This window comes from Urocitellus parryii, chromosome 1 (assembly GCF_045843805.1).
Source record: "Urocitellus parryii isolate mUroPar1 chromosome 1, mUroPar1.hap1, whole genome shotgun sequence".
NCBI lineage: Eukaryota > Metazoa > Chordata > Mammalia > Rodentia > Sciuridae > Urocitellus > Urocitellus parryii.
The window spans coordinates 224,205,547-224,231,396 of record NC_135531.1 but is presented as its reverse complement, the minus strand read 5'-3'; the positions used below and the strand labels follow the sequence as shown (position 1 = coordinate 224,231,396).

General features: G+C 33.5%; 1 protein-coding gene across 1 annotated transcript in view; it reads left to right on the top strand.

The window, feature by feature from the left end:
• Tlk1 (tousled like kinase 1) overlaps positions 1-25,850 on the top strand; it is a 137,202-nt gene that overhangs the window by 24,047 nt on the left and 87,305 nt on the right. Inside the window, exon 2 of the mRNA XM_026389540.2 lies at positions 24,036-24,154. Coding sequence (XP_026245325.1) covers positions 24,036-24,154 — 119 coding nt within the window. The remainder of the gene's footprint in view (positions 1-24,035; positions 24,155-25,850) is intronic.

The window sequence follows — 25,850 nt, the reverse complement described above, 5'->3', positions numbered from 1 at the left end:
GTCTTTTGTTTAGTACTTTTGCACCTGCATTTTCAAATTAGTTTTATTTCTTCATTTTTTATTATTGAGATTTTTTTCAATAATATGTATTTCATTTTTTATTTTGGGTATTACTGAGTTGCCCAGGCTAGCTAGCCTCCAACTTGGGATCATCCTGCCTTAGTCTGTTGAGTTAGCTGTGATCAGAGTGACTTTCCTTTCTTATAATGTCCTTATTAGGTTTTATATCAAGATAACAGCTTCATAAAACCAAGTTGGGAAGTACTTTTGCTTTTGTCATTATCTCCAAGAATTTATATAAGAAGATTGTTATATTTTTTTTGAAATTTGAGAATTTACTGGTCAATCTATTTAGGCCTGGAGTTTTCTTTATGGAAAAGTTTTAAGTAATAGGTTTAATTTCCATAATGTCTTAGGATTCTTCAGAGTTTCAGTTTTCATAACAGTTTTGGTAAATTGTAATTTTTAAGAATTTCTCCATTTTTTCTTTTTTGGTGGTGCTTGGCCTAGAAAACAGGGCCTTTCACATGCAGAGCAAATGCCCTACCACTGAAGCTATACCCTAGGCCCTCTGTTTTTCCTAAAAGTTTCAAATGTGTCTGCATAAGACTATAATAGTTCTTTGTAATCTTTCTAATGTCTATAGGATCTGTAGTGATTTTTTTTTTTATTCCAGGTAGTTGCCATCTATATCACATTGCTTTTTCCTTGAGTAGTTTTATCTGATTATCAGGCATTTTGTTTTTCATATGGGGATTGAACCCAGGGGCACTTAACCATCGAGCCATATCCTCAGCCCTTTTAAAATTTTTCCAATTATCATGTATAGTTTGATAGTTTTTGTTTTATATTTTAAATGTTATTTATGCTGACAAATTTTTGTATGTGCTTAGTAATATATTTTGCCTAATAGTACTCTTCATCTCGTGTACACGTTTTGGTGTGCATGATAAATTCTTTTCCATTCTTTAAACTACAATTTATGTTTTAGCTCTCTTGAAAGTAGCATATATTATTATTATTTTAAAATATAGCCTGTTCATGTTTGTTCTTTAAGTGGAACATTGAGTACATTTATATTTAATAAACGTACTGATAAATTTGAGTTTAAATTGGTATTCCTAATAAATGTTTTTTTTATATTTTGGTTCATTTGAACTTTATTCTCTACATTCTTTTGGATTGTTATTATTTTTCATCCACCAAAACCCATCCATACAATTGGATTAATAGTCACATTGTCTTTTGTTATTTTTTCAGTGTTTATTCTGGAGATTACAATAGGACTCTTTGACATGTAAAAGTGTTATATAAGTAGTATTTTTTCTTCTTCCTGATGTATCAACTTTAGAAAACGTTAATTGTATATTTCACTCTCTAGAATTATGTGCTGTTACTAAATAATTCAATTACATATTATAACCCACTCACAAAATATTATCATTAGTGTTTGATACGTTTAAATTTTTCTATAAATTTACCTTTCTCTCTCTCTCTCTCTCTCTCTCTCTCTCTCTCTCTCTCTCTCTCTCTCTCTCTCGTAGTTGTAGATGGACAGAATGCCTTCATTTTATTTGTTTATTTTTATGTGGTGCTGAGGGTTGAACCTAGTGCCTCATGCATGAAGGGCAAGTGCTCTACCACTGAACTACAGCTCCAGCTCTTACCTTTCTCTTTTAGCTCTTCATTCTTTAGTGCATCTTTGGGCTTCTAGGTTTTTTTTTTTTTTTTTTTTTTTTTTTTACTTATCTGAGAAATTCTGCCTTGTTGTTGTTGTTGTTCTGATAATGTCCTGTTTTACATCTGTATTTTTCAAGAGTGGTTTTGTTTGGCTTGACATAGAATTCTAGGTAGGCAGTTATTTTTATTAACATGTTATATACTGCCCCATTGAGACCTAGTTTTCATTATCTCTTTGGAAGTCAGTTACCAGCCTTATTTTTCCTTTGTCATCTTGCTTGTGACTTTGGGGGGTGGTATTTTTTTATTTTCATCAGTTTTACTGAAATGTCTAGATGTGATTGTCTTTCATTTGTTCTGTGGATATTCTAGAACTTCTTATATCTGTGACTTGGGTTTGCACTAGCCAGTGACATTAGAGGCTGTGACTATAGTTAACGTTTAAAAGTTAAAAGTTTAGTTTAGTTTCTTACATTTTAAGATCTCAATAGCCACGACTTGCTATTGGCTATTGTATTGGAAGATGGAGGACATTTGCATCATTGCAGAAAGTTATATTGGACCTCACTAGTGAGGGCTTTCATCAATTTTTTATAATTCTCAGACCATATTACTTCAGAAAGTATTCTTAACTTGTCTTTGTTTGATCTATACTCCAGTTATTTACGTATTAGACCTTCTTACATGTGCCTTATCTTTTCTACTTTGTCCTCTATATTTCCCATTTTTTATTTGTGTACATTTTAAAAGATATCTTTCTGACCAACTCTCCAGTTTATTCTTTCTTAAGCTGATTCTAATATACTGTCAAATTCATCCATTGAGCTCGTCATTTAGGTTCTTTTACTTTTCAATTCTAGAATATAAACTTGGTTCTCTTACTTTCAGAGTCACTGCTAAAGTTTCAATCTTAATATTCAGTCAGTTTTTTGGAAGTCTATATTTGTATCACCTTGAGCTTTTTGGGTTTTGTCCCATATTTCATTTGCTTTTCAGTCACGTGTTATTTTCTTAGATTTCTGGCTAATTTTTGCTGGGTATGGGACATTCTATAGGAAAACTATAGAAATAATTTGAGGCCTATAATGGTTGTAGTCTTCCGTGAGAGAATTTATATTTAATTTTGGCAGAATATAGGTATTATAAATCTCATATTGTTTTAATTTACTGTTAAGGATTGAGATGTTTAGAAGCTGAGCCTAATTCTCTTCACTGTTGCTCTGATTTTTGGAATCTCAACCCAGTTTCAGGGAGACTGGATTTCATTTTTTGTCTGTTTAGGCCAGTGAGGCTGTCATGTGTTTTACTGAGTTTCTCAGCCTCACAATCACTAGTTCTTGAACCAGAAGATAGATAGGGGAAGAGAAAGCTTGTATACCAGATTCACCTTTCTGAAGTGTTCTTCTTTTTCTGAATTTTGTTCCCAAGATTCTTCATTGCAGACTTCTTTTGAATTTAGTCCAGTTTTTCAGATTTCCTCAGCCAGAAGGTTGGTCTTATTTACCTGAACCACTGGAAGTAGATAGAAATTTATTGTTTGCTTTTTAAAAAAATACTTTAATTGGTTTCAAAAATTGGGTGGACTTGAATTTTCTCCTTTCCCAGCTCCCTTCTTTTTTCACTCCCTCTTTAACTTTCTTTTGTTTAAATTGTAAGTTGGTTATGTACAGAATTTGAATATGGTCAATTTGTATAACAGTCATCTAGAGTTGTAGGTTTAATTTTAAGCACAGATATCTTTGCCTTTAATGTCTTCAAGATTTCTGAAGTTTGTAAAGTCATTCTCTGGCAACCAATTCATACCAGTGATAAGTTATATTTGTGTTCAAGTAAATTCTTTAGACTGCCCCCCCCCATGTGTGTGTTTTTGTGTTTATTTATTTTAAACAACTGTTTGTGTTTTCCTTTAAGAAATAGTTATAATGAAACTGATACAATGAGCCTGGCATGGATAATGAGTCATGATGTTTAAAATTGTCATTTATAAGAATTTATAACTTCATGTTTATATGTGTTTGGCTAGAATAACTTAATGCAAAACTATGCTTTAATGATAGGAAGAGGAGCTCAGATTGTAGCTTAGTGTTAACACTTGTCTAGCACATATGAGGCACTGGGGTTGATCCTTAGCACCACATAAAAATAAATAAATAAAGGTGTTGTGTCCAACTATAGCTAAGACAAAAAAAATTTTTTAAATAAAATAAAGGTGTCCATCTACAACTAAAACTATTTTTTTTTTAAATTATAGGTAGAACCTTGTAGTTTTCTTGGATTGGGGAATATTTTCATACATTGTAGTTATTGGTTAACTTTTTGTTTTCTGGTTCTGGGATTTTAACCCAGGGCCTTATGTCTGATAGTTAAGTGCTCTACCACTGAGTTACCTCCAGCCCCAAGCTAAATTTGTTAATCATCAAAGTAAATGTATAAATTTAGTTATATGGTATCTTGGTTTACTTTTTTGTTTTCTACTATGTGAAAGTATAACATATTGAGTAAGTTAGCACACAATCCTTCCACTTAAATACAGTTTTCTGATTCTGGAAAAAGCTGTTTTGTAGTGAGTTACAATCACAGTGGAGTTGTGCTTTTTCAGAAGTTAATTTCGTAGTCAGTATTTGTACCTTTCTTTAATAATTTAATAGTTGGGATCTACTTTGTTAATGGACACATGTACTATTCCTTCAATGTTGACTATTTTTTCAGCTCTTTGCTTTTAGTTATTTCCATATAGGTTAACAAAATGCATCACACATCTTTGCCGCTTTGTTTCTTTTAAATTACTGGTATTTGAGCAGTAGTTTAATATAAAAACTGTCAGCTTTAGAAACAGTACAGTGTAATACCGTATATGCTTTTGAAAAATTTTATGCCTCACACATTGTTGTTATTATTTTAATTTGTTGGTCAAGGTTTTTAGTCAAAAAATATGGATGTCTTCATGGCTGTTAACTGTATCACGAGTTGTACACAGTTATAGTACTAGTAGGACCACACACATGAGGCAGTTGAATAGAAACATTGCTGCTCTAGTGGTAGCGTTTTTAAGAAGTGCTTTGGTTTGTTAAGTAGGTATGATATTCTAGGTTATTTTTACATGTTTTTTATTTCTAAGAGACTAAACAGTGTTTGTTAATCTTTCCTATTTGTGGTGTATGGTGTTTTTTGTTTTGCTTTGTTTTTTTGGTACTGGTATTTAACCCAGGGACACTTAACCGTTGAGCCACATCCTAGCCATTTTTTATTTCTTATTTTGAGCAGAGTCTTACTGAATTGCTCAGGGCTTCACTAAGTTGCTGAGTCTGGCTTTGAACTTGAGATTTTCTTGCCTCAGCCTCCTAACAGGTATGCACCACCATGCCCAGCCTATTTGTAATGTGTTTTAAGAATTTTTCAAAACTTTAAAAATTTGCTCAAGGAATTGCTTCATCATAAAATTATCTAGATCTGGTTTGTTTTGTTTTGTTTTGTTTTGTTTTTTAAGGAGGAAGAAAAGTAGAAACTGACATTTCATTGTGGACGCAGTTATTATGGGCCTATTATTACTACTTGCTTGCTCCCAGTGCTTACTTTCACTATTACACTAACTACAAGGAGTGCAGTAATTTGTATGTTAGGATTACTTGCATTTTAGACTATCTAGTTTTCTTTTTTACATTGAGACAAGATGGGATTTTTTGGAGGGGGTAAATTATATTATCTTAACCCCAAAATACTGTCTTCTGAAATTTTGGAGGCTTGAAATAGATACTTTCAAATGAGTGTTCCAGGCTATCTGATAGTCTCTTTACCAGGATCAATTCATAGTAGTATCTGTTTTCTACTTACTAGAATCAAGATAAATATATAAAATATGTTGTTTTAAGTATCTTAATATCCAGCAATTATTCTCTTTTAAATTTTGTGTTAATAAGTTAACTGGCTTAAACAAAGGTGAGAGAGAACATTGTCAAAACTTCTGATTTTAGTAGACATGGTAGTTACCTTTGAAAACTAAAATGATGAATTACAATTCCTATTTCTACCCACTTTAAAACCTTGCTTTTACAAAAAAATCTTTTAAGAAATTGTTAAGATAAAAGTGATGCACACTATAAGTTATCATTAGCTTTGAGCAATTTTACACACACTTTTTTTTTTTTTTTTTTTAGGGCTTGGAACAGAACCCAGGTTTTCATGCATGGTAGGCAGTCCACTCTATACTGAGCTAAAATCCTCAGCTTTTTATTGTACATTTTAATGGTATTTAAAAATTCCTTTTCTAAACTTGTGTAAAATAAAAGTGACTTTCAGCCCAAGTTATTTGAGAGCACAAAGCTATATAACTAGTTAGTTGTATAAAACCTATATTTACTAAGAGTGCCCTAAGTGCTTTATTAAAAGCAGTTAGTTATTCCTAAAACTAAGGCTTATTCTAGATACTAGTATTAAAAATAAAGTTGATGAATATGTGCCTGGCATACGTAGATATCTTTGTGTGTGTGTGTGTGTGTGTGTGTGTGTGTGTGTATGTATGTGTGTTCCTGAGAATTGAACTTGGGACTCTGTCACTGAGCTACATCTCTGGGCCTTTTTAGTTTTATTTTATTTATTTAGGTTTTATTTAGTTTAATTTTGAGGCAGGATCTGTCAAAATTGCCCAGTTTAGCTTCCAATTTGTGATCCTCCTGCTTCAAGTTCTTGGGTCACTGGGATTACAGATACGTGCTGCCATGCACAGTTTATGTAGCTGTCTTGGTGGTAGAAATCAAATAACCACAAAAGACTGACTTTTAATTTCTCAAATATCACATTATTGAATCAGTATTTTTAGTTTTGATGTTTACTGTTTCCTCCCTGCCTCCCTCCCACCTTCCCTCTTCCTTCTAGCTTTTTCTGTGGTATGGAGATTGAAACATGATAGGCAAGCACTGTACCATTGAGCTACATCTCAGCCCTCTCAAACTTTTTATTTGGAGTTAGAGTTGTTGCAATCTCTGTTCATTGTGAGTTTTGCCATAGACAGTATGTAAATAAATGAGTATAGCTGTGTTCAAATGAAACCTTTATGGACACAAAAATCTGAATTTCATATGTTTTACTTGTAATAAAATGGTCTTCTTGAGGGTTGGGTTTGTAGCTCAGTGGCAGAGCACTTGCCTAACCCATGTGAGGCACTGGGTTTGATCCTTAGCACCACATAAAAACAAATAACTAAAATAAAGATACTGTGTCCATTTACAACTAAAAAATATATTTTTTTAAAAAATGGTCCTCTTGGGCTGGGCGGGGTGGTACATGCCTGTAATCCCAGCATCTTGGGATATGGAGGCGGGAGAATTGTAAGTTCAAAATCAGCCTCAGCAAAAGTGAGGTGCGAAACGACCTTTCTCAAAATAAAATACAAAATTGGGCTGGGGATATAGCTCAGTGTTTGAGTGCCCCTGAATGCAATACCCAATACCAAAAAAAAAGATCTTCTTGGGATATCTTCTAATCCCCCACATATTTAAAAAAGCAAAACTGTGTATGGGATACTGAGGCAGAAAGGTTATAAATTCAAGGCCAGCCTGGGCAACTTGGTAGATCCTGTCTCCAAAAATAAAAAGAGCTCGTGAGGTAGCTCAGTGGTAGAACACCCCTGGGTTTGGTCCCAAGTACTGCATAAACAAACAAAGTGAAACTGTGCATGTAAAAGATAGTTATTATAAAAACAGGCAGTGCTGCCTACCTCTGGATGGCATAATTTTTCCTGAGGAAGTCGAATACTTCAAGTCATCCAATTATCCCAAGTATTTTTTTCAAGTTTTAAAAAAAGAGCATATGTTCCTCTTTTAATAGAGAAAAGTCGGAGACCAAAATTTTTAGCTCTGTTGATTAGAGCAAATATTTTAGCTGGAAATATTTTAAAGAATTTTAAAATTGTGATGAAGAGTACATGACATAAAATTTACAATCTTGATCATTTCAAAATTAAGTAGTGCTAAATATATTCATTTTGTTGTGCAACTAGTCTCCAAAATGTTTTCCTCTTGCCAAACTGGAACTCTGTATCCTTTAAACAACAGTTACTTGCCATTCTTCTCTGCCTCCAGCCTCTGACAACCACAATTGTACTTTTTGTTTCTATGAATTTGGCTATTCTCAATACCTCAGATAAGTGGAATCATACAATATTTGTCCCTTTGTGACTTGACTTACTTAGTATAATGTTTTCAGGGTACATACATTTTGCATCGTTTCAGAATTCCCTTTGTTAATCTTTAAGGCAGAATAACATTCTACAGTATACATATATCATGTTTTGTTTATCTGTTTCTTTCACCTCTTGATTATTATGCTCAGTGCTTCAAGTAGGTGTGTAAATATATTGAGAACCTACTTTTATTTCTTTTGGATATACACTGGAAAGTGGGAGTGATGAACCCTTTGCTATTTTTAATCTTTTGAGGAATAGCCATTGCTATCTTGGTTTCCCCAATGACTGTATGATTTTACATTCCTGCCAACAGTACACAGAGGTTCCAGTTTCTTTAGATCCTTGCCAATGCTTATTTTCATTTTTTGGTTAGCTTTACTGGGTGTGTGGTTTTAAAATATATATTTCCCTAGTTATTAGTGATGTGGATTATCTCTTTTTTGTGGTACTGGGGAATTGAACCCAGGGCCTCACATGTGGTAGGCAAGTATTCTAATACCCATCTTGTTTTACTTTATTTTGAGACAGGGTCTCATTTAGTTATCCAGACTGTCCTTGAACTTGGAGATGTGTTTGCCTCAGCCTCCTGAGTAGCTGGGATTCCCAGCGTGTGCTATTACACCTGGCTGCATCTTTGTTTACAACTAACATTTAAAATTTTTTTTTATTTGTTCTTTTTATTTATGTAGTCAGTAGAATGTATTTTGACATATCACACATACATGCAGTATAACTCAATCTAATTAGGATCCCATTCTTGTGGTTGAACAAATGTAGAGTTATAATGGTTGTGTATTCATATATGAACATAGGAAAGTTCTGTCCAGTGCATTCTGTTTTGCCTATTCCCTTCCTTTCATTCCCCTTTGTCTAATCCAGCAAACTTCCCCCCCCCCAACCTTTACTACTCAGTAAATCATCCACATATCAGAGAGACCTTTCAGCCTTTGGTTTTTGGGGGATTGGCTTATTTCACTTTATAACATTTTTAATAGACGGATCGTAATTATGTGCACGTATGGGGTACAATGTGATGTTTAGATATATTGAATCAAACCAATTAACACTCATCATCTCATTTATTTTTTGTGAAAAGACATTTGAAATTTACTTATTTTGAAATATATAGTACATTTTAAATTATTATTATTAACAGAAACATTTACCTTTGAACCAGTATTTCTTCCCACTCCTTCCTCACCACCTCTGATAATCACCATTCTACACTTTGCTTTGAGTTTAACTCTTTCTTCCCCTCCCCTCATCTCCCCTTCCCTTCCCTCCCTCTTCCCCTCCCCTCCACTATTTCCTCTCCTTTCCTGTCTTTCTTTTCTTCTGTTTTTGCTACCAGGGATTGAATCCAGGGGCATTAACCCCTGAGCCATATCCCTAGTTCTTTTTATTTTTTTAAAAAATTTTAAGACAGGGTGTCACTAAGTTGCTGAGGCTAGCTTTGAACTCACAGTCTTCCTGCCTCAGCCTTCCAGACTGCTGGGATTACAGGTTTGTACCACCAGTTTTCAACTTTTTAAGATTCCACATATAAGAAATATATATCTTTCTGTGCCCAGCTTATTTTCACTTACCATAATGTCCTTTCTGTTCGTCCTTGGTGTCACAAAGGACAAGGTTTCCTTTTTTAAGGCTGAATAATATTTCATTTTTTGTGTGGGTGTATGTATGCCACATTTCCTATATCTGTTTATCCATTGATGGATGCGTACGTAGATTCTATGTCTTGGCAGTTGTGAATAATGAATAATTTTGCAATGAATATGGGAGTACAGATGTCTTTGACATTGATTTCAGTTCCTTTGATATATTAAAGTGAATTTGCTCATTGGCCATTTATATATCTTCTTTGGAGAAATGTCTAAGTTCTTTGCCCATTTTTTAATTAGGTTGTTAGCTAACTGTATTTTTGAAAAATATTTATTTTTTAGTTATAGGTGGACACAATGTCTTTATTTTACTTTATGTGGTGCTGACGATTGAACCCAGTGCCTCATGCATGCTAAAAGCGTGCTCTAACTCTGAGCCACAACCCCAACCCCGCCCACTGTATTTTTAACAATATTTTCCCCTCTTGGAGTATGCCCACAAAATACAATTAAGTAAATTCACAATCTACTCCTTATCAAATGCCAAATGTCTTCTCTGATATAAGGGGGATGGCTCAAAACAGAGTAAGGAGGAAGAGCATGAGAAGAAGATTACCACGAAACAAGGAAAAGAGGTGGGAGAGAATGGGAGGGAGAAGGGGAATTGCACAGAAGATGGAAGGAGACCCTCATGGTTTCACAAAATACATATACGATTATGTGAGGGGGAAGGGAAGGAAAAGAGAGAGAGAGAGAGAGAGAGAGAGAAGTGTCACAATAGAATGGGTAGAGAGAGGTGATGGGAGGGGAGAGGAAGGGGGGGTAGGGAGGGCAGCAGAATACAATTGACACTAGGATTGCTGTATGTATACACATGGATGTATAACCAATGTGATCCTGCAATCTGTACACGTGGAAAAATGAGAATTCATACCCTATTTGAATCAAATGTATGATATGTCAAGATCATTGTATTGTCTTGAGCAACTAATAAAAAAAAATCTACTCTTTATAAGGGTAATATCTTGTGAGAATGGGAGAACAAGTAAGTGGAAGTTCTGATTTTATAAATGCCAATATAATAGAGAAACTAAACATCCTATAATTTGTTTTTTGAAAAACATAAACAGCAACCTGAAAAAATGAAAATATATAATATAACTAAAATATTTATTTTTATGTTTTCTATAGAATTATTCAGTTATACCTTGCCTGTATAGTATAATTGAAGAGTGTATTAAGCAGCAGATAAGTCTAGAGAGTTACAATGCTGCATAATGTTTAGGCTTACATGGTTCATAAAATTGATTATGACACGTATGGCCGCAATAATTCTTTTCTTCTTTCATTTTGTTCTTTATTATAGTGTAAGTCCCAGCAATGTCTTATTTGACTTTTAGGCATTGTAACTTATAATAGAACTGAGCTTATAAATAATCCTTTGTATGGATGAATTCTTTACTATATAGGTAGTCAATAAAAAGTTTTTCTCATTTTCTGTTTACTTTTCCTTTCTCTACATTGAGCTGTGCTTTCTGCTTTTTCTTCTTTTTTTGTCATCTCATGTTCTTTGCTAATGATATTTGAACCATTCATTGGTTATAGAATAGGACTTAACGTCATTGAGTCTCTGTTCTTATTGTTAGGTGAATAAGATAAATAAGACCTGAAAGAAACTCACTTTTGTCCTTTCTGATCTGTGCTCCTAAAACATAACCAAATTCATTTTCTTCAAAAAAGAACTCATGGTATTCTCCCTAAATCAGGTCTTCCAGTAGTCCTAATTTTAGTACCTGTTATTACCATCTGTCCTTGTAGCAGAAGGTTTTCCCATACTTCTTAAATTCAGTCTGTCAGCAAATCTGTTTTGTCTTCTAGTTGCCCTTCTGATCTGATACTGTTCTAGTTCAAGCTATTGTTTTCTCTCTGGACAACTGCATTGGCTGCCTAGCAGGTGTGCATATATCCTCTTTGGAATCTACTGTTAGGCAGAAATGTAGAAGCTATCATACCTCATAAATAACAGTATTTAATTTTCTATCTGACTAAAGTAGGTCAGGTTATATCCGTTTATTTTTATTATTATATGGTTTTACAATGAGCTGTAAGAAACTATGTTTGGTTAGTATTGTGTTATTGAATGTCTGTTGTATGCCAAGAAGAGTTTATCTATATATAGTGTTGCATTAATCTTCATGCCAGTGAATTAGACATTTATTTTTCTTTTAGGAATAAGGAAACTGAGACTAAGAATTACTATGTGGTGGAACTGAGATTCAGATTTAGTTTTGTTTTATAGACCACATTTCTTCAATTTAAAAGAGTTTGAAGGCTAGGGCTGTAGCTCAGTGGCAGAGCACTTGCCTAGCATGTATGAGGCACTGGGTTTGATCCTTAGCACCACATAAAAATAAATAAATAAAATAAAGGCATGTTGTCCATTTATAACTACAAAAAGAAATTTTAAAAAAGAATTTAAGGTACCTGAGAATATACATTCAATAAATTTTTATTCATACTTTATGTCCTGGCTACTCTTTAGACACCTTGATATTTAAGTGAACAAATAAATCCAGAAATATTATTCTGGAGCTTCTGTTATTGTTTGTGAAGATAAGGTGACTTACAAATGCACCTCTAGACTGAAAATGACTTTGTCTGCCAGGGAATTTCAGAAGTATGAGCATACACTTGTATTAACGGGAAGATGTATGAAATTAACTTAGCTTGGTTCTTTGTAACTTCCAGTGGCAGGGCAGTTACTAGTTCTTGCCTAGGGCTATAAACATGGTACCTCACTAATATTTAAGTGTTCTGTCAGCCTGTCCTGAAGTGGTCTTAACAGCCAGAATGTTCTTTAAATAGTTTGTCAGATGTTCCAAAGGCTAGCCTCAATTTCATGTATTTGCTAGAAGGACTTGTAGAACTTAGCATATAGGGTACTCATGACTGAGATGCATTATAGGGACATAGTGCGGATTCACAGCCAGTTTGTAAGGGAGGGGGAATATAGGTAAGTCCAGAGGAATCTATATGTTGTCATCTCTTTATTATTTTCCATACCAGAAGGTCACACAGAGCTTAATTTTCCCTCATCAGTGAAGATGCAACAACATACATGAAGTGCCTACCAAGGGCAGCCCATCAGACTCTATATCCAGGTTTTTTTGCGGTGTGGGGGATGCGTATATCTTCTCAGCATATTCCCAAAAGGATGTAAGTGTTCGGCATATACAAAATTGTGTGCATAGATAGTCTAGGCATGGAATCATCATCTTTACTACATTTTTGGGATTCATTGTTTTAAGGAAACAATCCTAAATTCATATAAAAATATTTTTGATATTAACAACACTGTTTTTAGTAGGAAGAAATCAGAAACCACCAGAATCTCTGTTATTTCAGGGAGTAATGAAATTGTGTATCTATTTAATGTAATGTTAGATAGCCATGAAAATGATTTTCAAGAAAACATGTCATAATATGGGAAATTACTTTTGTATAATTGGAAAAAATAGGATATAGAATAGTAATTAGTGTAGACCATAGGTAGTAGTGATAACTGTCAGACAACTTTTCTATCTCTGATATTTGCAGATGCCTTTAAAACACAAATTTTCTTACAGCAATGTAGGAAAATACAGAAAGTTGATAACCTTTTATTATGGAAAAATTTTAAAGTTTATTGAAGAAGGATGAACTTTGTAATAAAGTTTAGTGTACCTTTCACATAGTTGTGACACACATCAGGGTTTTTAAAAACTTCTTTAAAAAATACTTTATTTTAGTTGTGGTTGGACACAATACCTTTATTTTATTTTTATGTGGTGCTGAGGATCGAACCCATCGCTGTACCTGTGCTAGGTGAGAGATCTACCACTGAGCCACAACCCCATCCCCTAAACTTTTTTTTTTAAGTTAGTTGATGGACCTTTAGTTTATTTATTTAGTACAGTGCTGAGAATCATACTACCCAGTGCCTCACAGGCAAGTACTGTACCACTGAGCCACAAACCCAGCCCCAACACACATCAGTTTTAATACAAAAGTTTGTGTTCCATTAGGGCTTTTGCACTGGGCGGCGGGCGGGGGGGGGCAGGGGAGGGGGCAGAGTTTATACAGGATTGAACCCAGGGGCACTCTACTGATGAGCCACATTCCCAGCCCCTTTATATTTATTAGTTCTAGACAGGGTCTAATTAAGTTGTCCAGGCTGTCCTTGAACTTGTAATCTTCCTGCTTCAGCCTCCTGAGCAATTGTGATTGTAGGTGTGCGCCACTGTGCCCGGTCCTTTAAAACTTTTATCTTAGGAAGCACATTAGTAAGAATTTTTTTTTAAATTTTATTAAAAATAACTGTATTGTTTTATATTATTAGAACAGTATTATTAGCATGCAATGAATTTATGTAAGTACATAAGTTTATAATTTATCTCAAACTTTTTTTTATAGTAGAGAACTGCTGTCATTTACATTATTTAATTTTATTAAGGGTTTTTGGGGGAAGCATTTTTCAAAAATGAAAGTTTTTTGGTGGGGTGGATGAGTTGGGGTAATTGAGTTTTTGAGCATATGATTGCTATTAAGGAAAATAAATCCAAACTGAGAATTGGGTGGATGGAGGTTTTATGTAATTTCTCTCATTTAGTAGCATTTCCCAACAGATTATAAATTTAAAAAAATTTTTTTTAGTTGTAGATAGACATAATATCTTTGCTTATTTTTTTATGTGGTGCTGAGGATCAAACCCAGTGCTTCAGATGTACAAGGCAAGTGCTCTACCACTGAGCACTGCCCAACAAATTATAAATTTATGGGGAACTTTTAGGTTGTTTTTTTTTTTTTTTTCCAAATGATTGAAGTTGTAAATGTTTAAAACATTTTTGAGTGCTGCAAACTTTTTTTTTGTCTCCTAGGCACCCTAGATTATAGATTATAAAGCATAATCTTAATTGTTTAAAAAATATATGAAGAAAAAAGACTAGAAGAAACCAGAATGTGGACATTGGTTATCCCTGGGTAGTAGGGCTCTGGATAGTATGTTTTTAACTTTACTTTTTAGGAGTTTTTGCATTTTTCCCTCAATATATCTTAATTGTTTGCTGTAAGAGTTACAACAAAAATGTTTAAAATAACCAAGTTTACTAAAAAAAAAAAAAAAAAGTAAATCTGACTTGGAGCAATTCTAGATTAGGCCTTTCCTGTCTTTACCACCAGCTTATATAATTGAACATTTATGCTATTTCTTTGCTCTCTGTGCTTACTATTTTCAGTCATTTGGATGAAATATCTGTGATGTGCACATATGTGTCTATATATGTACAATGCATATATATATATATATAGGTAAGTATAAATAGATGGATAGATACATGTGTCTCAGAGGTAGGTAAATATTTTGATGAAACAGAATAAAGTATAAAAAAGACTTGTGTTTATATGCAGTGCAAAGGATGACCAGAGAGGTATTTCAGATTAGTAGTGAAAGGTTGAATTATTGAGAAATTGTGACATTTTCCTTTGGAAAAAAAAATGGCAGATATATATAGTTCTTAAAATGGATTAAGTTCTCAATGTTAATATCAGGAATCAGAAAAACGGAGATATTTTTGTTGAATTCATGTGAGAGATTGTTAGAAAATAGAAACATTGGACTGGTTTTGATAGCTCATTTAACATATTTATTTAACTGCCAGAAAATTAGAATATTTGGCTTTAAAATGGGGAATCAAATTGCAGAATAAACGATGGAATATAATATAGTCAACAAAAATAATAGCTGTGTTCACTGGATGTATGATGTAAAATATTGTCAATGAAAAAAGAATATTCTTTTAGGGCTGGGGTTATGGCTAAGTGGTAGAGTGCTCGCCTCGCACGTGCAAAGACCTGGGTTCAATCCTCAGCACCACATAAAAATAATTCAAATAAAGTTATTGTGTGCAACTACAACTACAAAAAAATATTTAAAAAGAATATTCTTTTATGTGAAAATGGATGTTTTAAGAATCAGAAGTGAGTCTACAGTATTATAAATCGTGTACCCCTCTTGAATAATTTTTCTTGTACTTTTAATTGCATTTTAAAAAACTAATGAAAAGGAATAACTTAAATGAAGTATTTTATCTTGTTAGAATAAATTAAATTTATTATTTTTATTTTATAATAAAAATGTTCTCTGTCTTACCAGGCATAATATGAAAAGTACTAATACAAAAATTAAAAAAAAACTTAACTATTTTGTAAACATCAGTTTATCAGGTATGATATGAAAAAGAAACAAAATCAGGAAATGAGTTTTTTATGGATTTTGAAAGTTTTAAGTTAAAAATATAAGATGATGGCTCAGAAGTAGAATCTACATTAGCAGTATCTTAGTGAACAAATTGATTTTCTTTGCTTTTTTTTGGTAACTGGTATTAGATTTAAAAACACTCTTTCTAAATATTTTGATTTTTATTTGGACTATGTGTCAAAAAAGATGAAACTTAAATAATTTAAAAAATTACATAATGAAAAAACTTATTGTCATAAGTAAAGGTGGTAGTACTTGGTAGTCTTGACTCACCAGAACTAATAGTATGTCCAAATACCATCATCTTTGCCACCTGGGAAGACCATACTTTATAATAGTTAACATTAATTGAGTGAGTTTGTTAGTGTAGTGTGAAAGACAAAAGGTGAACAAGGGAGAGAAAATGTTTATTGGAATGGGCATAACAAACTGTGCTGATTGGATAAAATTGCATGCTTCATTCTTTCCTTTAAAATATTTCTATATGTGGAATGTGACTAATATATAGGCAGTGACATCTTTGTTTTTTTATGATGTTTAGGGTGTACATTTGTAAACTGGGGGGAATAGTTTAGTAAGAATAGTAGCATTTAGCATAATTAGAACACAATTGGTTATATTTTGAAATGAGATTTTTTTTAAGAATGACATAGTCTTTAGTATGTTTCTTAATTTTTTCCAAGTATAAACATTTATTATATAATAAATAATGTAATAGATTGTGGTGAAGTAACTTTTTGTTCAAAACATCTCATCCCTTGTAAATTGAGTATTGACTTTTTTGATAAGCATCAGAAAAGATAGTTTGAGTTCTTAACAGTTGAAATCTTTAAAATGAACTTTCCAGGACAGTGGTCAGCAAACTACATATTTTTGCATTTTTACCAGGTTAAAAAAGATCAAAAGAAGAATAATACTTTGTGACATGTGAAATTTGAATTTCAGTGTCCATAAATATTGTTAAGTCTTGCTGGAAATACAGTCAGCTTCTTTTGCACTGCAATGGCAGAACTGAGTGGTTTTGACAAACTATACATGCCATTCTCATCATTTGGTGGTGCCACTTCTTTGGTGTGCTGCAAATTGCAGTGCTATGGTTATAACTTAACAGTGTTTTGAGTGCAACATCTGTTGCCAGTGTTCAATAATTGTTTTACTACCAGTGCATATCCAACACATCAAAACAAGAAAAGAATAATGGACTTTGGTGCTCATACATGCACACATTTTGTGTAAGTTGCTGGGAATTGGACCCAGAACTTTGTGTATGATAATCATGTGCTCCACCACTGAGCTCTACCAGCAGCCCCTGAGTGGTACACTTTTTTAAGTCTCAGTGGGTGGTACACTTTTTTAAGTCTCAGTGGAGTTTGAATTATTTCATTGTTTAGCTAGCAAAACATTGTTCTTAATATGCAGTAGCACTATAGCTGTATAGAATAGTACAACATGTTGAAATTACTAGATTAAGCATATATCACACCATAACATAAAAGTAAAATTTTAAATGAAATATCTTGTGCTAGGGATATGGCTCAGTGTTGGAGCGCTTACCCCAACATGTGTGAGGACCTGCATTCAATTCCCACCACTGCAAAAACAAAACACACAAAATACATAAAATAAAATGAAATATCTCATCATAGCATAATTTCTTCCTAAAAATGAAAATGAGGCTGTCACCAAAACAAGTTCCAACTGGCTTGTTAGCCAAGCAAGAAGAACCATTTACTGATGTCAAGTTAATTAAATTGTTTTTGATTGTAAGCATTCAAAAAAACTAGGTCTGGAGAAAATAAACTTCTTGTAAACTATTAGTATTTTGGCAAGAACAGTTTATTTAAGAGTTGAAGACTTTACTAGTCAATTAAAAAACAAGGAAAATGATTTAGAGTGGTTTTCCTGGGCTCTTGATGGCTTGACACATGTTATTGATACTACTTAGTTGTTGTTGTTTATTGAAGGATTCAGTGCCAAAATTGTAGTGGTTGAAAAATTAACCTTATGAATCTTCATTGTGTAACAACTACAGACAAGAATCCTTATTTTCAAAGTTGAGAAAACACCAAGCACAATATGAAGTGGAAACTACTAAGATGTGCTGCAATGGATGGTGATAATGTATGTGTGGGCCAGGAAATAGGCTTAGTTGGACAGATTTACAAAATTTGTGAAAATGTGAATGTTCAAAGTCTGTGGTTTTTCCATGTGTATTCATCAGCAGGTAATTTGCAGAAAATATTTGAGTCTGTTGTGTATATTGAATTAGTACTGCCACCTGTGAATGTCACTCACTCTTAAGCTAGCATTAACTGCATGAATTTTTGTTAGAAATAGAGGTTGAATCTCTCTACTGGGTTAGCATTGGTAAGGTTTTTTTGGTAATTACTTGAGCTAAAACCTGAGGTGAAATTTTTTCCTGATCATTTTGAACCATTATTATCAAATAGTGTTTAGTTTTGAAAATTATTTTTTTTCCTGCAAACTTGATAATGTTTTTAAATGAATTTAGCCTAAAATTACAAGGCAAAATAGTGGTTATATGTGAAATATAAAGTTCAGTATAATCATTTCCGTGACAACCAATTTTATTCACAAGTAATGCCAAGCTGTTTTTTATACTTCTCATACTTTCAAAGATGTTAGATCTTCATTTTTCATGAATTTTTTTTAAGAGAGAGAGAATTTTAATATTTATTTTTTAGTTTTCGGCGGACACAACATCTTTGTTTGTATGTGGTGCTGAGGATTGAACCCAGGCTGCACGCATGCCTGGTGAGCGCGCTACTGCTTGAGCCACATCCCCAGCCCATGAATTTGAATGAATATATTTTTCAGCCTCAACCTGTAGTTCCAACAACATTTCAGATATTAATGTAAATGTAAAGGAAATTTCCAAATTTTAAAGTCCATTTAATTGTACATTTGAAGAACTTCTACTTAACTTTTAATTAGAAGTGATTAATTTGAAGATTAATAACAAAGAAGGCAAATATCAAAAGAAGAATCTAATAAAATTCTATACCCATCTTCCAACTAATAAATATGCTTAATTAAAATCATATGCTTGTAGATTGGTATTGTTATTTGGTAGAGCTTGTCTCTGAAAAGATATTTTCAAAGATATAAAATCTTATTACAGATCAGCTTACAGTAAGTATTTGCAATAAATTTTGAGGATGGGAAACCCCAGTGAAGTGAGGTGTTATCACCCGAAAACGTCCATTCTTTTTGTTAGCTGACTTATATTACAAAATAGCTGACTTATATTACGAAATAGAGTATTTAATAAAGTTTGTGGAATTTTTTTCTTGATTACTCCTGTTGGCCTGTGAGAACTAAAATATTTATGACTTGTCCTTTTAAAGAAAAAGTTTGCAGATCCTTGTTCTACAACAGTGTTTCTCAAATACTAATGCATATAGTAATTACTTTGGATCTTGTTAAAATGCACATTCCTCTACAGAGGAATCCAAGAATTTGCATCTTAGGTGATGCAGTTGCTGTTGATCTGTGGACTGCATTTTGATTAGCAAATCTCTAGTATACAAGACTAGATTTATAGACAATGCTACTAATATTTGTTAAGCATCTGTTATTTGCCAAGAGTTAGACCAGGGACTCTATTACCTCTTCAAAAGATCTTGAAAATTTGTGAGAAGGTGTTAAAGAATTAAGGAAATGTTGGGTAAGAGTTTAAGGTTAGAATGTTGTTTCTTTTCCTTGGGGGTGTAGTTTCTCCTAAGACCTGGTGTGGGAGGATTGAGGTCTTGGAGGAAGCGGTACATCTGAGAAAAACATAGGAAACAAGATGCTGGGCTGATCCAAGCGAAAGTGGACCTCATTTTCTTATCTTTTGCTTAGTGCTGGTATGCCCCTGTTACCAAGCCAAAGGGTGGGCATTGTGTATAACATTTTGCAAATATTTTCTTCCAGTCTTTATTTGCCTTTTTACTTTGTAGCTGTCTTTTAAATTTGCAAAATTTTAAGTTTTTTAGGAAAACCAATTCATTGATTTAATTTTTTTGCTTTTAAAAACTGTGGTAACTATAATAATACAGAATTTGCCATTTAAACCATTTTTAAGCGTATGGTTTAGCAGTATTAACTACATTCACATTATTGTGCTAGCATCACCACCTTTCATCTCTAGATGTTTTCCACATTTTCCAGTTGAATCTCTGTATCCATTAAATACTTAATTCCTTGTTCTACATCTCCCCAACTCTGGCAACCACCCTTATACATTATGTACACTTCTGGCTATAAGGAAGTATTATACATTATTTGATCTTTTGTGACTGGCTTATTTTACTTAGTATAATGTCTTTGATTTTCTCCAAGTTTTACCACACATTAAGATTTACTTTCTTTTTAAGGCTGAATGATATTCTCTTATGTATATAACACACTTTGTTTATCTATTCATTCATTGATGGGCACTTGGGTTCTGTCTTTAGAGAGTATTACTAATGCTGCTGTGAACATGGAAGTACAAATGTCTGTGTCCCTGCTTTTACTTTTTGTCAGTTATATACTCATAAGTGCAATTTCTGTGTCATATATAATTTTGTGTTTAAATTTTTAAGGTACTGCTATACTTTTTTCCATAATGGTCACACCATTTTATATTTACATCAACATTGCACAAGGGTTTCACTTCCTTGCTGTGTCAGTAGCTCTTCAATAGTGTAAAATAAATGTCTGAGATAATTAACTTGAAAAGAGTAAAAGTTGGGCTGGGGTTTTGGCTCAGTGTAAAGTGCTTGTCTAGCATATACAGGCACTGGGTTTGATCCTCAGCACCACATATAAATAAATAAATAAAATAAAGGTATTGTGTCCATCTACAACTAAAAAATTTTTAGAAAGAGTAAAAGTTTGTTTGGGCTATGCTCTCAGAGGTTTCAGTCCATGTTCAATTGATCCTATTGCTTTGGGGTCCTTGATGAAGCAACATATCATGGCATTGGGCACATGGTAGAGCAAAATTGCTCACCATGATGGTTGGAAAATGAAAAAGAAGGGCCCAGGGACCCAATATCCACTTGTAGGGCTCACCTCTAATGCCTAAACATCTTTCTGCCAGACTCCCCATCTTAAAGGTTTCACTACCTCCCAGGTGCCATGGACTGGGGACAAAGACTTCCATATACAGGCCTTTGGAAGAAATTCTTGATCCAAACTGACACTTGCCAACACTTTTTGATGTATGTGGTGCTAGGGATCGAACCCAGGGCCTTGGGCATGTTAGGCAAACACTCTGTCAATTCAGCTATATCCTTAGCCCTTGTTTTTTGTTTCTGTATACTAGTAATCTTACGTGGATGTGAAGTGCTATCTCATTGTGGCTTTGATTTCTTTCCTTAATCATTAACATTACTCAATGTCTTTTCATGTGCTTATTGGTATGTTATCTTTGGGGAAATTTCTGTTCACATCTTTTGTCCATTTTTAATTGCTTTTTGTTTTTCATTGTTGCATTATAGAAGTTCTTTGTATGTTCCAGATATGAGACCCTTATCAGACAGATTTGCAAATATTTTCTCCATTTTATGGGATATCTTTTTGTTCCATTGATTGTATTCTTTGGTGCACAGAAGTTTGTGATTTTGATGAAGTCCAATTTATTTATTCTTTTATTTCCTGTTGTCATATTCAAGAAATCATTGCTGAATTCAGTGTCATGAGTTTCCCTTTATGTTTTTTCCTAATAGTTTTGGGTCTTCTGGTATCCATTTTGGGTTATTTAAAAATAACTCATTTTATTTAAAAATTAAAATTAACACACTTTGTTTATTCATGATATAGAGTTCATGTATATGGTTATCCAGTTTTCCGAGCACCATTTGTTGAAAAGACTGTTCTTGCTTTGTTGAATCGTCTTGGTGAACTCAGTAATTTCATGTGGTAGTTTATTTTCTGGGCTGTTGTGACCCATTGATTTTTATGTTGGTCTTTATGCCAGCACTTTATACTTAGTTTTAAAATGTGACAATATGTTCAAAATGACCCTGTGCCAGTGAAGAACCAATAGGGATTTTTTTTTTTAATAACCCAAAACCTCAGTAGATTGTAAGTCCCAGTGTCAAGCTTAAGAATGGTGGACTTGTCATATAATAGGTACTTGATTTGGGAATCCTAAACTTGAGCTACAGGGACTCTAAAAGGGAACAGAAGGTCATGGGAGATGGTCATAGTTAAAAGAGAACCAGGAGGAAATAGAAAGGTATAGTAGAATTTTGAACACTAGAATTATTTTTGTTTTGCTTTTGTCCCCCTATCCCTGCCCGCCCCATCCCCTATCAAGTAATAGTATACTTTTTGTTGTACTAATGGATCAGAGAAAAATGGGAACATTGGCTATACTAAGGATGATGTGGTAACAAATCACTAGTTTGAGGAAAGAATTAAATGACTATATTAATGGCATGAAATTTAAGCCAAGGTGGACTTTTAAGAAAACAAACTAGGACAGAAGGAGGTAAAGGGGGGGAAGAAGGTGCTAGAGAGATGATATACTTGTGAATGTAAGATTTTATAGATATTGAAAAGAAATGAGATCAAAAGCAAGAGTTAAAAACTTTAGCTTTTTAGCTTTCTGTATTTTCTGAGATGAAATAAAGAGTGGATGGGGGGGATGTATTCGGGTACAGAGATGCAAGTAAATGTGGAAAGATGGTCACTGTTCATCTAAGTCCTCTATCCAGATGAGAATGAAAGGTAAGTAAGGGAAATGTAAAAGGTAAAGTGTATAGGAACAGTTGTTAAACTTTAGGAAGTAATTAGGGTGTGTGGAAGGACTATTTTAGTTTACAAATGTTCCCTATAATATCTTTCCTGTTACCTTTGAGAACCCCCATTTCTGAAGTTTATCAGTAGAGAATTAGCAGACATAGATAAAATAATTTTTAAGACGTTAATTGAACTTCAACTAGAATTTGTGAGAGTGCTAAACCCCCCATCCCCACTTTTCAAGGTGATTGTTTAATTGTTGTACCTCAGTGATTTGCTTTAACCATGTGTATGTTTCATCTTCTTTGTGAAAACTTAAAGCTGTGAACTGTACAGTTGGACCTTAAGCTTCTGGCATGCATGAATTCAGTCAATGACAAGTTTGAAAATGTTTGGGAGGAAAAACGTTGCAACTGTACTGAGGAAGTACAGACTTTTTCCCCTTGTAATTATTCTGTAAACAATATGGTCTAACAGCTGTTGATATAGCATTGATACTGCATTAGGTATTATAAGTAATTTAGAGATGATTTAAAGTATAATGGGACTTGAGCATTTGTGGATTTTGGTATCCATGGGGTCCTAGAACCAATCATCCATGTAAAACAAAGGACAGCTGTACAAAAAAAATCTTCAGGGACCTATCAATGACAAAATAATCCTTCCCATTTTAAAATGTAGTTAGCTAGATAAGGCATAGAAACAAAATGAAAATTAAGTGGTGGTAATATCGGTATCTAAATTCTGTATAAGCTTATTATCAAAGTGATATTTTTCGAACTGTGGATTTGTGGTCCATTAATAACTCACAATTAGTGTTGTCTACTCCCCCATAATGGATTAGAATAAAATAGATACCATACAGGACTCTTATTACTATAGTAGTTTCCATAGTGCAGTGTTTCTGGAAAACTTCTTTATGCATATATGTATCTGTATACTGAATTGGAAGGAAAATATATTTCTTACTGTAGGTTGTAGTCAAAAGTGTAGGATATTTTTTGTGTGGTTTTGTGGTTTGTTTGTTTGTTTTGGTACTGAGAATTGAACCCAGGGCTCCACCACTAAGCCATATTCCTATATTCCCAGTCCTTTTTATTTTAAAAAATTATTTCTTCTTTATTAAATTATTTATTTATTCTAATTTGTTATACATGAAGGCAGAATGCATTCATTTCATATTACACATATAGAGTACAAGTTTTCAAGTCACTGGTTGTACACAAAGTATTTTTTTTATTTTTTGTTTTGAGACAGGTCTTACCAAGTTGCTAAGGCTGGCCTTGGAATCCTCCAGCCTCAGCCTCCTGAGTTGCTGGGATTACAGACGTGTGCCACTGTGACTGGCAGGATGTTTTTGATAAATGTGTGAATATTATAAAAATCTTAAAGTCTCCTAATTTCATCAGTTTATAGCATTTGTTTATAAATTTTCATTGACAACTAACTGTATATTTTATGTTTGTATATGAATATGTACGTGCACAACATACACCCATGTACAGATCTGCATATGTATGTCTGTTTTTCTTTTTCTTAATAGGTGCAATGGATGAGCTTCATAGTCTGGATCCAAGAAGGCAAGAGTTATTGGAAGCTAGATTTACTGGAGTTGCAAGTGGGAGCACTGGGAGCACTGGTAGTTGCAGCGTTGGAGCTAAAGTGAGTAAAACTTTAATTTTTCTTTAATATTCTTTGTTTGTATTAAATTGCCTAAAATATTTTGTAAAGGAACTCTATATATTTGCTTAACAGCGAACTATTATTACTTTTTTTTTAGAGGAGAGAATTTTTTAATATTTATTTTTAGTTTTCTGTGGACACAACATCTTTATTTTATTTTTTTATGTGGTGTTGAGGATCGAACCCAACTCCCCGCGCATGCCAGGCGAGCGCGTTACCACTTGAACCACATCCCTAGCCCTATTATTACTTTTATAATGTATTAAAAACAATAGTGTTTACAAACTTGATTTTTGTTTTTTTCTGGTGGTGCTGGAAGTGGAACCCAGGGTCTTGTGCATACTAGGCAAGTGTTTTACCACTGAACTATATGCCTCACCATCCTATAAACCTGATTTCTAATACAGCATAACATTTTTCAGGGACCTTATGTTATATGTTTCAAATAAAAGTCCTTTTAAGTACTCACTCATGATTAGTTTAGGCCCACCCAGATAATCTGGGATAATCTGCTTAACTCAGAGTCCTTGTCCTCAGACACGTCTGCAAAGCTCCTTTTGCCATGTAGGATAACAGTCATGGTTTCTGGGTATTAGTGTGTTGACCATTATTTCCTCTACCGTGTACCATCATTCTTTGTTTTTGTTTGTTTCCCAGTACTGGGGATTGAAATCAGGGGCACTTTCCCAGTGAACTATGCTCCCAGCCCTCTGTATTTTTTTATTTTGAGATAGGGTTTTGCTAAATTGCTTAGGCTACCTCAAACTTGCCATTCTCCTTCCTCCACCTCTTTGAGTAGCTGGGATTACTGGTGTGTGCCCCCAAATCCAACTGGTTTTCTTATATCCCCCTCCCCCCTGTTTTTTGTTTTATTTTGTTTTGTTTTTTTGGTGTAGCTGAGAATAATTGATAGGCCGTGAGTAATACTGAAGAAATTCCTAGTGGGATATAATAACAATATTTCATGTTCTACCTTTAAATTCATCTGTGGTGTGTAGTAGCAATTCAGTTTTGTTTTTCCTCCATCTGGTGAACCAGTTTTCTCTACAATGCTTCTTAAATTGTCCATGTTTTTTTCACTGATTGGTGATACCACCTTTATCATATATATGACTTGTATATTTACTACATATCATTTGTCACATGATAGTATAGATGATTACTGTGTATATATGTGAGTCTGCCTCTTTGTTTTTGTGCTAATATTACATTAAAATATTATTGTATTTTGGAATGTCTTCTAATATAGTAGAGCAAATCTCTTTTTGTTCTTTTAAGATCAGTTGATTTATGGATCTTTATTCCCTCATAAAACTTGAGCATCTCTTCATGTGCTTGTTAGGATTTGGGGATTCTGTAGTGGCTTATTTGTATCTATTTTCTTAAAAAAATCAAGTGTGATTTTTTTTCTGAATGCATTCAGTGTATAGATCAATTTGGGAAGTACTAACGTCTTTATAAGATTAGGTTGTCCTATTTAGTCCATGAAATGTCTCCCCATTTTTATTCAGTTCTGTAGAATTTTTAAAATTTTACTTTCTAGTGGGTTACTGCAGCTTAAGATGTTTTTTTTTTTTAAGTTTTTAAAATCTGGTCTGGTGTCTAGCCGTCACATTATATGTATGTATGTGTGCGTGCATGTGTGTGTGTATATATGTGTGTGTTTGTATATATT